Here is a 14,432-nt window from a genome sequence, read left to right as displayed (position 1 = left end):
CAGCACCCTCTTTCCACTGAAGCCCTTTCCGTAATTTCTGGTGTTTATTTGGGGCTTATTTTTCATTTGCCTATTTCCCCACCAGGATGTGGAAGGAGTGGAGGAGTGAAAAAAAAAATTCACTTAACTTTCCTTCTCCTTAAAAGAATAAAGGCTTTAATATAGCTTGCCCTCCCTACCCCTTCTTTAGCTTTTCAGAAATAGGCTGTCCATGAGGAGTTTGAGAGAACTATAAAAACAAATTTCAAGAATTTCCCTGGCAGCCCAGTGGTTAAGACTTTGCGCTTCTGCTGCAGGGGGTGTGGGTTCGATCATTGGTTGGGGATTAGGATCCCCCATGCTGTGCAGTGCTGCCAGAAAAAAAAACTTCAGAGGCCCTCTAGCATCTTCCCATCACGTAGAATTTATACCAGCTGGGGAAAAACTTGAATGGCACATAGCAATGGGCAGGTCCTTTTTTAAATGGTGGTAGAAGAAAGTCTGAAACTGCAATAAATATCTGCCTGGGATGGAAGATGTGTTGGATGAATATCTGCATTGGAAGGTTTGGTACAGGTCATCATTTAACTTTTCCCTTCTCATAGAGTAATCACACGATTTCTCAATTAAAAAATTCACACTGAAGTTACATTTATCATTATATTACTACTCTACCATGAACTTGTTCTTGTGTTCTCTTTTTTAATGCTCAGCATCCAGGGAAGAACATTTAGGGGGTAGGGGGCCTTTCCACACGAGACTGTTCCTTGAGCTTAAAGAAATCCAAAGAAGGAATGATTTCTTCGGATTATAATTGTCTTAGAAGAAGGTGAGGTTTTATTTGGGACCAGAAGGTCAGGGAATAGCGCAGAAGAGGGAGAGAGAATAAATAGCATGTGGAATCGGGGAGGAAGAGAAGAAAACAGCAGAGCCAGAGAACAGGAGTGGCCCCGTGTGATTGAAGGAAATTCATCAAAAAATAGCAAAATAATAATTTAAAGAACTGAAATTGAATTTGGTTTATAGACTATATCGGGGACTTCCTTGGCAGTCCAGTGGTTAAGACACCTCACTTTCACTGCAAGGGATACAGGTTTGATCCCTGGTTGGGGAACTAAGATCCCACATGCCACACTGTGTAGCTAAAAAAGCAAAAAGCCAAAAAAAAGAATACGTTGACTAATGAGTGTAACTTGCTCAGAAAAGCAAAGAGGAGCCACAGAAGTTGTTGAGCTGAGGTGAAATCAAGAAGCTGTGTTTTGGGGAAATCACCTGACAGGAGGGCAGAGGTAACTGAGAGAAGAGAGAGACTCCAGGGAGAGAAACCAGGGAGGAGTTGGTGTGGTTTGAGCACTTGAACTTCAGGAGTGAAGTGGCGTGAAGCAGAAGGAGTAGCTGTCTCCGAAGGAGCAGGATGAAGTCAGTGATTCCTGAAGGAGGGAAGGTTAGAAAATCACCTGTCTAATTTTCCATGTGTTAGAAATCCCATAGATTTACTGTGTCACTTAAGTTCTCAGCTGCTGCTGCTGCTAAGTCGCTTCGGTCGTGTCTGACCCTGTGTGACCCCATAGACGGCAGCCCACCAGGCTTCCCTGTCCCTGGGATTCTCCAGGAAAGAACACTGGAGTGGGTTGCCGTTTCTTTCCCCAGTGCATGAAAGTGAAAAGTGAAAGTGAAGTCACTCAGTCGTGTCTGACTCTTTTCGTCCCCATGGACCGCAGCCTACCAGCCTCCTCCGTCCATGGGATTTTCCAGGCAAGAGTACTGGAGTGGGGTGCCAAAGCCCTCTGTAGATGCTCAAGTTAAAATATTTAGGAAATGGAGACTCTAGACAGCCCGCATTCTCCTTTCTGTTTCTGGGCTTCTTTTATTACCTCTTCTTCCTTCCTTTGTCACTTCCTTCCTTCCGGCCTCTCTCTCTTTCTCTCTCCATCCTTCCTTCCCTCCTTCCTTCCTGCCTCTTTCTTTCTTAAAAGCAAAAGGAAGAAAGCTCCCCAGAAAGGCTGGCTGAATCATGGATCTAAATAGGTCAAGGCGGCTGAATAAAGAGAGCCTGCAATGATTCAATAGTTCCTTCAGCTCCCAGCGTTAAAAGCGTTTCGTTCGGGTGTTTAAGCTGCCTGCACAACGCACTCTCTGGCTGATTTTTTTTTCAAAGTTGATTTAATCCTAGCACTTCATAAAATGTGTGTATCCATTAAAGCAAGGCGATTTTATTCATGTTCAAGAGAAATCTCTGAAAGGGTGGAATAAAACCCAAAAGCACAGAAAAAGGCCCAAATCCGGCAATGGGCAAACATAGATGTGCAGGTTACGTGTGAGATTTCAGGAGACCTACCACTGCACGCACCCCCCACCTCAAAGAAGTTTCTAATCAAATGCCGGAAATGAAGCATCAGAACCTGCCGAAATTTCCTCCTTGCCTGCCTGAGCTATTTAAATCATTCCTTTCTATTGCATCTGACTAGGTTGAGAACAGTCATGGAAATGCCCAGCGACTGATGATTCTGGCAGTTTTGTGAATTATCACATAAAATGAAATGCTGGACTGCATGCCTTTCTCCATGGGGTTTATAGTCACACTCCCACGCAGGCTCAGGATCCATGCTCAGCTCACCATCACTCCTGCCATCGTCCCTCAGCGGGGCGCAGCCACAGCCACCAAAATACATTGCTGCAGATTAGACTGTGGTGTGCTGGTCGCTTTACATTTTAAAAGACTAAAAGGAATAACCTATTTAAGAAAACCATTCTGATTTTCATCAGTCTGTCCTTTCTTTTCTTTTTCTCTTTTTTTCCTTCCTTCCTTGCTTTTTCTTTAGGAAACCCAGAGGGATGAGCTTCCATCAGGATCATGAAATAGCAGAGATAGGACACGCCGTGGAGATTCCCCATAGGATTCTTGCCTGCAGCTCCCAGGCTGCAGATTTCATTGGCTTTCTGGGAGGAAATGAGCTAGGTGTGATGAGATGACCACGACAGTAACTGGCGAGCATCTCAGATTCAGTGATGGGAGTCAGCAGATTGGAAGTGTTTAAAGAGGCACAGTGTGTTCTGGAAAAAAAAAATTCCCAAGGCAGCCCACTCAAGAAAATGGGAACTTTAGAAGATTTCTAAATGCAAAATTAAAAGCAAAAGACATTTAATGATAGCTCAGTTAAGGAGGAACTGTATATCATTAAGGAGAAAGATAGAGGGGGTATAGGATGAGCTAGAGACAGAAAGGAGGTCAGAATTGTTGAGTTGTTCCACAGGCATTTCCTAAGCACCTACTACCTAACAGTTTCCATGTTATATACTGATAGTATAAAGATGGGTTAGTCTTCCTCTCTTAGCTTGTGTTGCTAATCTTGGTCCACTAAAGCGTAAAGAGATGAGTTTTCTTAGATAGTATTGAAAAATGCTTCCATAGTTGGGGTAGTCACTTTCTCTCTACACTTGGGCTACTTCTTGTTTTGCAAGGCAGAGCCAGTCTTCCGAAGGTATTAAAGTCATTGCTCTTGTTCAGGGTAAGCTTTCCACACAACAGGCAGGCCACTGAAGATCCAGGAGTCAATTCATGTAACACTAATGAAAGAATTTGAAAATATAACTGATGTTCTATAAAGGAAAATAAATATATATCTGATGGTTGCTCTGTAAAGCCAATAAAAAACTCTTAATTTTCTTAATCCCCTTTCAATAGCAGATGGTTTTTCTGTATTAGTATTCTCTTGCTCATCATTTTTGATCCTACTAAATAATTTTACTTTTTTAGTACTGTTCATAACACAGGAAATTCTGTTGTTACAGATTTTATCAACCTGTTTGCTTTCTTGATCCTCCAAAAATCCTTTGAGAAAGACAATTAAACCATAACTAGTCAATGTTTTCCTCATTATAATCCTTCTAAGAAAGAAGAGCTTAGAATGGGACTTTCCTGGTGATCCAGTGGCTAAGACTCCATGCTCTCAATCCAGGGGGCCGAAGTTCAATCCCTGGTCAGGGAACTAGATCCCACATGCCCCAGCTAAGAGTCTGTATGCCTTAACTTAAAAAAAAAAGAAGAAGAAGATACCACACTGAAAATTGAAGATCCTGTATACCACATCTAAGAACCAGTGCAGCCAAGTAAATATTTTTAAAAAGATGAGCTTCCTGGGGGAAAAATAAAGGGGGGCAAGAAAAAGTAAAGGTTATTCCAGTATTATAAGACAATGGACTATGATAGGAAAAACAATTAAGAACTTCAAGAAAAGTAAACAAGCTCTAAAAAAAGATATAGTACACTACTTGACTTATTAGTGGGAAAAAAATGTAACCTGTATGAGAAGATACAGTCATAACAAGGTAACATTGGGGCACGGGGAAAGGAAGGGAGATAGTGTGAAAGAACATAGTAAATAGATGGTATATCAAGTTGTGAGAGTGAGAAACAGAAGTACAGAAAAAGAGACTCTTCTAAATTAAAGGACATTAAAGATCATTGCATGTTCTTAGATTAGACAAGCCAGCTACAACAAAAGCCATTTGAAATACATATATACTTACGGCTGATTCATGTTGTTGTACAGCAGAAACCAACACAATATGGTTAAGCAGTTATTCTCCAATTGAAAAAAAAAAGCCATTTGAACGACAACTGGGGAAATTGTCCTGGGAAACCTAGTGAATGTGTAATAAGTTTATATGATATTAAGAAATGTGGGGAACTTCCCTCACAGTCAGTGGTTAAGACCCCAACTTCCATTGCAGGGGGCACGGGTTGGATCCCTGGTCGGGGAGCTAAGATCCTGCATGCTGCGTGGTGCAGCAAAAAAGTAAAAAAATAAAAGAAATTATTGTCAAATACAGAAATGTGGTATACATACACAATGGAATTTTATTAAGCCATTAAAAAAATAAACCAAGGAAATCCTGCCATTTTCAACAACATGAATGGACCTTGAAAGCATTATGCTAAGTGAAATAAGTGAGACAGAGAAAAACAAATTCTGTGTTGTCTTACCCATATGTGGGATCTAAAACATAATAAAACCAAACAAAAACCAAAATCACAGGAAAAAAGACTAGTTTTGTGGTTACCAGAGGCAGGGAATGGGAGCTGGTCATAGGTACAAATTTTCAGCTATAATAAAAATAAATACTACAGATGTAATGTATAACATGATAACTAGTTAACACTCCTGAGTAATATAGGTAAAAGTTATTAAAAGAGTAAACCCTAAGATATGGCAGAAACCAACACAATATTATAAAGCAGTTATCCTCCAATTAAAAATAAATTGATATTTTAAAAAAGAGTAAACCCTAAGAGTTCTTATCACAAAGAAAAAAAGTTTTTGCCCCTTTTCCTTTTTCTTTGTATTGTGTCTACATGAGAGGGTGGATACTGACTAAACATTGCAGTAATCATGTCACAGTGTATCTGAGTCAGAGCATCATGCTGAACCCCTTAAACTAACATAATGAAGTATATCGGTTATATCTCGATAAAACTAGGAGAAAATGAAAAAAAAATGAAATAGATTGTTGTCATTTTTGTGTGTTGTCGTTGTTGCTAAGTCATATCCGACTCTTTGTGATACCATGAACTGCAGCATGCCAGGCTTCCCTGTCCTTTATCTCCCAGAGTTTGTTCAAACTCATGCCCGTTGAGTCGATGATACCATCCAACCATCTCATCCTCCATCGTCCCCTTCTCCTCCTGCCTTCAGTCTTTCCCAGCATCAGGGCCTTTTCCAATGAGTTGGCTCTTCACATCAGGTGGCCAAAGTATTGGAGCTTCAACTTCAGCATCAATCCTTCTAATAAATATACAGGGTTGATTTCTTTTAGGATTGACTGTTTTGATCTCCATGCTGTCCAAGGTATTTTCAAGAGTCTTCACCAGTATCACATTTCAAAGGCATCAGTTCTTTGGCACTCAGCCTTCTTTATAGTCCAGCTCTCATATCCATACGTGACTACTGGAAAAACCACTGTTTTTGTTAGATGCACTAATAGTTTTGCTAGATGAACTAATATTTTGGATACGCATAGTATAAAATGCCATAACTTTAGTATAAACATATAACCATTTTGAAATACTTTTACCAGTTAGAAACACATCAATATCTAGAAAACTTTAGACTTCTCTATTTTATTTTAAACGTGTATACATTACCTTGATTTTAAAATGTATTTAATTAAGTTTGACACTCTATCTCTGGATTTATGTCTCTCTGAATTCTAATTCCCAGATATCACTATGTCTTGTAGTTGAAGCTAATCTCCTCAAGAATGACTCTTGTTTTGCAAGGCCCTGAACTTTCAAAAACCAGATTTAATTATGTTCAGTGCACTTCATTTAATTAGGCAAGAATGCGGACTAACAGTTTTAAAAGGTTTTTCATTGTAAGATTGAAACAAAAAGAGATTGTGAACTAGGACGTTAAATTAACCAAGAATTCTTCCAGTGTTCTGGTTGGCTAATAGGCCTCAATCAAACTAAAAATGCACATCCTAACTAGTTGTGATGGATTGATGGTTAATAATATAGCAAACGCATTGAGGATACCAAGGGGACTTCTCCGTCAGTGTGATCCATGGGGTATACTGTGGGCATGACCTATTTTTAAAACAGACAAAATAATCTTATATTTTAATGATAAAATTAAGATTCTTTCATGAATTTAATGAATAAAATACTAGAAAGAAAAACACTTCCAGAAAGATATTCCACCTAAGAATGCAGTTGACACATAAGGTAGTATAGTTCAGATTTAACAGAGTGGTTGGTTGGTTCACGTTTCATTATTTAAATCTCTTTTGCATGAGAGATAAGATAGCCAAAGTGTATGGTTTGATAGAATTTTTAAAGTAGTGTATGAATTATAGGGATAAATGAAAAGTTATCTAAAGAAAGACATCATTACATTGAGGAGAATATATAGCATGTTAACACAATGGTATTTTAATTTGATGGGGCAATATTGACATGTGACTACAAATCCACTTATTGGTTAATTTTGTCATTAATAAGTATAATTAGTTATTGTTCCTTCATTCACAAATAATTACTGAGCATCTGTTTGCAGTATTTGTGCTAGTGGCTGAGACTATGAAAGTAAGCAAGAAAAATGTGATTCCTTCCATTCCTTGCAGAGTTGGTAGTCTAATAATAGGTATCATTCAAGAAGTTAAAATGAAACATAATCTGTTCCTAGGGGAGAAGCAGAGGGATGCCTTAAAAGCACAGAGTAAGGAGTGTAACCACATCACTAAAAATATAAACCAAGCATCTCCCCTTCCTTGGGATTGAAAATCCAAGAGTAAATACCAGATCCCTGGTGATTGTGGTGGCTACACTGGTGTAGGGGTGGCCCCACTGAATATAGGATCCTTCTGCCCAGTGCTGTCTCCATTAACAATGCTGTTTATCTGGGAAATTTGGTGAGGTTTGTATCCCAAAGGACTCAGAGGGGTCACTTGCCAGGATGATGGCGGTCGGATGACATTATGGATAGTTCTTCAGACAGGTAAAGGATCTAAAATCAGCCGGCTTCCCTGGTGAATCTGGGAATTCACCAGAATTCCCTGGTGAATCTGCCTTCCATGCAGGAGATCGTGGTTCGATTCCTGGATGAGAAAGATCCCCTGGAGAAGGGATAGGCTACCCACTCCGGTATTCTTGGGCTTCCCTGATGGCTCAGATAGTAAAGAATCTGCCTGCAATGCGGGAGACCTGGATTCGATCCCTGGGTTTGGAAGATCCCCTGGAGGAGGGCATGGCAACCCACCCCAGTATTTTTGCCTGGACAGTCCCCATGAACGGAGGAGCCTGGTGGGCTACGGTCCATGAGGTCGCAAAGAGTCACACATGACTGAGTGACTAAGCACGGGACAACACTAACCTGAATATAGACACCAATATTGCAGCATCCGTGATTCCAGCAAAACTGGAAAAATAAATCTGGAAGTCCTGGATTATCTCCAAGCATTTGGGTTAGATGGATGGTGGACGACCAGCTAAGTTAACTGTGAAATTCTAACTCCAAGCAAAATATGTGTTTATCTTATGAGCCAGATTTGCATCATATTCTAAATAGTTTGTTTTTTTTTTAATTTCAGAATGTCCTCATTGTTGAGGTAAGCTGACTTTTCTTTATCCATACCTGGAAGTTGAAAGAATCTAATGTTGAGTTTCTAAATATAGACCTTGTTATCAAATTGGCCAAGGATTTATTGAATGCCCACTGCATGCAGGCTTCTCCAAATTTACAGAATAGGAGTTAACTAGAATTTGACTTGAAATAACTTAGAATGGAAGCTTTGCAATAATAGTTGTGTGGTATTTTATCCTTTTGTATATAATGCCACCCATGTCTAAATTGGTTCTTAGATCTATTTGTAAATCAGACATTTTCACAGAAGAGAAAACTAGCCCACAGAACCAAATTTTTTTAATAGAGAAACCAAGATTGGCCTCTCACCCTTAATTCCGTGTTCTTGCTAATGACCTCTAATGACTTGAAACAATCCTCCCTTCAGCATCTAAATCATAAATAGAATCAGTGTAAAAATTTGCTATCCAGGGGGAAGATATAATTTAATTTAATTTGTTTTTCTATTTTTTTTTTAAAGAAGAAAAGAAAAGAGAAAGAAATAATGGGTCCTTTAGCCCAGCAGGCCTGTCTTATCAGCTGGCAAAAATTCAGGGGAGCTGTTTTTGTCGCGCTTTTGTTACAGTCGCCTGGGTGTGCCATATGTATGTGCCGTTCTGGCTCAGACAAAACCCTTGAAGTAGACCCTCCAGCGAAAGGCACTGCCCGACCCTGGCTAAATTCAGACCTGTTGTTTTGATAATCAGCTCCAGACAGCTGATTTCTGTCCCACGGACAATCAATTTCGCCTGCCCATTGTGCTCTAATTGTGCAGCAGCTCATCAGCCAGGGTGAGCCTCTGCTCACGGTAGCCTCGTGCCCTCAGAGCTCACAGGCTGTCACCAGCTGCTGTCCACATACATCTCACTTCCCAGCCATCGAATCTCCTATTAAGTGGGGAGAGTATGTGAAGGGGGAGCGGGGGAAGTGTTTATCTGTCCATTCAGCATACTCAGATGTGCATCCCATATCCATGAAAATTCATGCGCCCCGCGTTGTGTTACATTACCTCAGGGCCAAATTTAGTCCTTGAATGCGCATGCACGAGACCAAATGCACTCGATAAAGAGCCCCACATGCTCTCCAAATGCTGAGTGTAGCCTTTTGACACAGCTCAAGGATTCTAGGAGGAAACAGTCACCAACATATTCCCCCCAAACCCAGCTTCCAGAAAGATGCACCTGTCTAAAAAATATAACCAGCTCTGCCTCCTACTTGGACTTCTAATTTGATGGCAATTCTAATTATGATACATTATTAATAAGGACTAGACTCATCTGTCTGGATGAAAAGCCTTTTAATGCAGCCCAAAGGCATCTGGTTGAATTTGTCTGTCCTCTTCTATTGGAACTGGGAGAACCATAAAAGCCTTGCTCAGTAGCATAGAGAAGTACAAGCCCAACATGATCAAGGTAGCCAGGTGAGTACCACATTCAGGTCATCACTGCTGTGTCTTTCCAAATCTGCCCAAGAGGGATGCTAACACAGGACGCTGGTTCCAAAGAATGCAGTCCATTCCAAACCACTAACCCTTTGCCCTGGGGCATTAGGGTTTGACCACACTGAACAAACAGCCCATCTGACAGCTAGCCTGAGAGAAAGGAAGGGGGAGAGGGCATGCTTTGCTATGTATCTGAGCCCCTTTTTCCAATGCCTCTGTTAGCTGTTTCCAGGAGCAGCTGGCTGAGCCCCAGTGCCCACGCCCCTCTCCCTCCCTTTTATCCAGAATCTCACTGATAAGGAGACATAGGAGGGAATTCAAGGCTGTGCTGATGCCCCACATGCTTGAGGGGGAAAAAAAATGCACGTTTCAAATATATATTTTAATGATGTTCAATTCTATTTGTAATTCACAGACATGTTACCTGGATCACTGAAACATTTTTTTTTCTTTTAATGGTAGTTTGTTGGTGAAGAGAACACCTAGAAGTGATGGCTTTAGACCTGACTGTAAGTGTTTGAGGCGGGGCGCGGTGGTTGTTGGTTGTTTATTGGCTAGTGGTGGTGTTTTGTGTTTAAGACTCTTTCCTTTCCTGGTTGTCAGCATTCCATGTGAAACGGAAGCTATAAAAGATTTGATGGCTCCATAAATGCTCTGTGTCTCCAGCAATAGAACCCTCTACAACCAGGGGTTTTCATTTTCTAATTACACCTTTCGCAGGAATTCTGTTGTGTACATTCGATGTTTTTATTTTTAGGTTTTTCTAAAATCTTTGCACCTTCATTCCTAAGAACTCAGCTAAAATGGGGGTTTGGGGGTTGGAGGGAGATGTGACCCTCCAACCCTGGACTGACTTGGATGCATGGGATTCCTGCCTTGGCCTCTGTCCCCACCTGTCTGTCCTCTCTGTGTCTCTGCTGGACGCAGAGAGGCACTGGGAAGGTTGAGGGGTTCTACCATCTCTAGGAACTGTGAGCAGACAATGCACAGTGCTGACCTTCAGCAAATCGGAATTTTAGCACACAAAGGGAAATCTGAGACTCTGCCCCACCATCTCCAAACACAAATATAACCACACAGAGAATTAGAGCAAATATCTCTAGATACCATCTTCACACTTCACTTCAGACATGTGTTCTCAAGGAGTTTTCTCATCTAAAGCAGTTTCCTCCATCCTCCCCAGGATACGAATAGTTGTAATGCCAGAAAGGATAAACAAGCTGCTTGATTATTTATTATTCTAACACTAGAGGCGATTTTTTTTTCACTTGCATCGGCAGACTTCGGCTGGATTTTTATAACTTACATTTGCACTGGGATAATTTGGCTACAGTTCTCATCAGCAAGCTGAACAAACATTAGCACGAGAAGCATGCTATGGATGGGTAATGTGCCAATGACATTGAACCAGTGATTCTTTATTCTGAAAACAAGTTGCATTCCTGGGTGGATGTCTTAAATCTAGACAATGTTAGCTCTGGCCAGATAGACCCAATAACATGTTCCTGTCTAGTTATTGGTTTGGGGAATATAATCTGAATATAGTTAGGGTTGGACAAGATTAATAAACAGAAATCCCCCAAGGAAATAATCTAAGATACTATATAGAGAAAATTTCAACTGAAGTTGAAAGACATGCACTTCAGAAATATCCAACTAATTACAAATTTCTTGTGTCACAGCAACAGTATTAATAAAATAATAGCTAGCACTAGTAAGAGATTTGGAGAAGGTGATGGCATCCCACTCCAGTACTCTTGCCTGGAAAATCCCATGGACAGAGGAGCCTGGTAGGCTGTACTCCATGGGGTCGCTAAGAGTCGGACATGACTGAGCAACTTCACTTTCACTTTTCGCTTTCATGCATTGGAGAAGGAAATGGCAACCCACTCCAGTGTTCCTGCCTGGAGAGTCCCAGGGACAGAGGAGCCTGGTGGGCTGCCGTCTATGGGGTTGCACAGAGTTGGATACAACTGAAGTGACTTAGCAGCAGCAGCAGCAGCAGCAGTAAGAGATTAATTTTTTTAATTAAAAAATTAAAGTGTAATTGATTTATAATGTCATGTTAATTTCCTGGTGTGCAGCACAGTGCTTCAGTTATATATTTGGATACACGCATGCATGCTTGGTCATGTCCAACTCTTTGCCACCCCATGGACTGTAGCCCACAAAGCTCCTCTGTCTATGGGATTTCCCAGGCAAGAATACTGGATTGCCATTTCCTACTTCAGGAAATCTTCCAGACTCAGGGATCGAACCCACCTCTCCTGCATTAACAAGCAGATTCTACCACTGAGCTACCTGGGAAGCCCATTTGTATACATATATATTCTGTTTCAGATTCTTGTCCCTTATAGGTTATTACAAATTAATGAATATAGTTCCCTGTGCTATACAGTAGGTCCTTATATATGGAATCTAAAAAATAAGTTACAGGTGAACTTATTTACAAAATGGAAGAAGACTCATAGACATAGAGATTTTGGCGTGTCTGACTCCGTTTTAAGAGCTGCAAAGCGATGAACATGTTTAATCCTCACAGCTTTCTCTAAAGTAGGTGCTATTGCTGTGCCCATTTTACAGATGATGAAACTGAACCCAGCCAGGTTAAAGAGCTTGCTGGGTCACAAAGCTGTACGTGTACAGTCACTGTTGAGCCCAGGCAATCTGATTACTATCATGGCTCTAACTCTTGCACTCCATCTGTAAGTAGCATCTGCAATCGCAAATATAAGGGTAGGAACTGCACTCACTTACCAGCTAGAGACCAGTCAACTCTTTCCTGGCTGTTCTCCTGACCTGCTGGTTCAAGATTCTTTACTCCATGACAGCTTTGAAGGCTTGACCTTTGGAACCAACTTTTCCCAGTCTGAGTTGCCCATGCCCATTGTAGAGATTGCGTTACTCACTGTAAAGTCATCATTATCTTTACAACCAGGGGTTCCTGGGAGTTGCTAATATTCTTTTAGCTAGCTCAGAATCTTTGTTTTTTTGTCTTTCTTCCCTATTTCTGAGGCTTTGTACTTTTTGGTCCTTTTTCATAGTTGACGTTCTCCTCTGTGCTCAATGACACTTGTATCTTCTGACACCTTTTCTTCTGCTCTGCTTCTCCTCTGATTATTTTTCTCAAGAAACCTACAGTTTGGAGGGATCAAAAGGGCTTTCTAACAGTGACACACAATGCAATCCTTAGAAAAACAAGTCCCTCCCCTCTAGCACTTTCTGCGAGCAGTAACCAGTTGGTTTCTCCATGTGAAAGCATCCTTGATCAGAAGGACCAACGAGGAGGTGAGTAGTCAACCACAGAGGTAACTTTCTCTGTGCTGTAAGTCCACTGGCTATGCCAAAGTACTGTTTTGTAAAAGTAAGCAAGTACATCTCTCATTTGTAATACTATAATAAACTAACAGAGGATTCCCCAACACTGGAAAGAATTTGAAAAATCACTGGGCTATACGCACATTTATTCAGTTTTAAAATCTGAGGAAGAAGAACTATTTCATGCTCCTTAAGAATCCTTTTCAGGGACTTCCCTCGGTCTAGTGATTAAGACTTTGCCAGGTTAGATCCCTGGTTGGGAATCTGAGATTCCCACATGCCTCATGGGCAAAAAACCAAAACATAAAACAGAAGCAATACTGAAACAAATTCAATAAAGACTTTTAAAATGGTGCACATTTAAAAATCTTTTTAAAAATTCCTTTTTAATAAAAATCATCTTTCAGTATATTCATTTTTTTACTTAACCTGAGTACCTTAATGGGCTGTGGCTCAGTGGAAAAGAATCTTCCTGCAAATGCAGGAGACGTGGGTTCGAGCCCTGGGTTGGAAAGATCCCCTGGAGAAGGAAATGGCAAACCCACTACAGTATTCTTGCCTGGAAAATTCCATGAACAGAGGAGCCTGGCAGGCTACAGTCCACGGGGTCCCAAAGAATCCGATACAACTGAGCGACTGAGCACACATGCACAGTCTCATCCTGCCTGCGGTGGAGACAGAGAGTTAATTGCTATCATCTGCATGTGGATTCAAAGACTAGCCTTGGAGCAACCCTCAGCATGTCTTCCTCAAGCTGAACGGTCCTGTCTCCTTTCACCTTGTCTCTCAGGTTTTGCTTTCTAGCCCTTTATCCAGCCGAGGACACTGAGTGTGGTGGGAGGATGGCTTCCTATTGCAACAGCCTGTCCCTATTCACATATTACAGCATTGGGATGCCTTCTGATTGAACTGCACTTCATGCTTTTTGCAGTGTTTCCTTTGGCATGATATTGTTGGATACTGCTTGCTTTGAAAAAGCAGCGCTATGTGCCTGACTCAGGCATACTTCTTGTTTTCAACGGGGCATCCTGAGCCCTTTCTCAGCTCTGTCTACAAGGATTGCAGTCATTTTTCACTGTCTGTTTATTGGTTTGTCCTGTCTCCCTGAGTAGGCACTCTGGCCCAGGTCCTGCTGGGTTCATCTTACGCGTTGTCTGTCACTTTTCTCACTTACTTCTGCCTAATGGAAGGTCCTCACAACTTTAAGTGCTAACAACAGCTTATGGTGGCTTTATTTTTATGTTATTTAAATTGTGTTCTTTTTTCCCCTCCCTCTCTCTGTTCAGATGCTGGATTTGAGATTCCAAACTTATTTGTGGTGGGTTATGCCTTAGATTACAATGAATACTTCAGAGATCTAAATTTAAGTCTTGCATGCAAATCCCTAACTCCGTTTTCACAAGAACATTGCAATGATACCAATTTAACAGATTTTAAAAATAGCCATAATGATGACTGCCATTTATTGAGTGTCTTCTGTGTCAGGAATGTTCCGGGCACTTGGCATTCTTAGTCTCAGTGAATTCCCACCACTGCCCAGCAAGGTTGGTATTAGGATGATGGAAGCAGTT

At 41.0% G+C, this 14,432-nt stretch overlaps 1 protein-coding gene across 1 annotated transcript in view; it reads left to right on the top strand.

Moving 5' to 3' along the window:
* The window catches only part of PRTFDC1 (phosphoribosyl transferase domain containing 1), a 104,557-nt gene that overhangs the window by 85,022 nt on the left and 5,103 nt on the right, over nucleotides 1-14,432 (top strand). The window contains 2 exon segments of the mRNA XM_010859918.1: nucleotides 8,071-8,088; nucleotides 10,006-10,052. Coding sequence (XP_010858220.1) covers nucleotides 8,071-8,088; nucleotides 10,006-10,029 — 42 coding nt within the window. The 3' untranslated portion in view covers nucleotides 10,030-10,052.

The sequence above is a fragment of the Bison bison genome, unplaced genomic scaffold (assembly GCF_000754665.1).
Source record: "Bison bison bison isolate TAMUID 2011002044 unplaced genomic scaffold, Bison_UMD1.0 scf7180017864461, whole genome shotgun sequence".
NCBI classification, from domain to species: domain Eukaryota; kingdom Metazoa; phylum Chordata; class Mammalia; order Artiodactyla; family Bovidae; genus Bison; species Bison bison.
The sequence above is the reverse complement of the archived record's forward strand: the minus strand, read 5'-3'. Positions and strand labels throughout refer to the sequence as shown.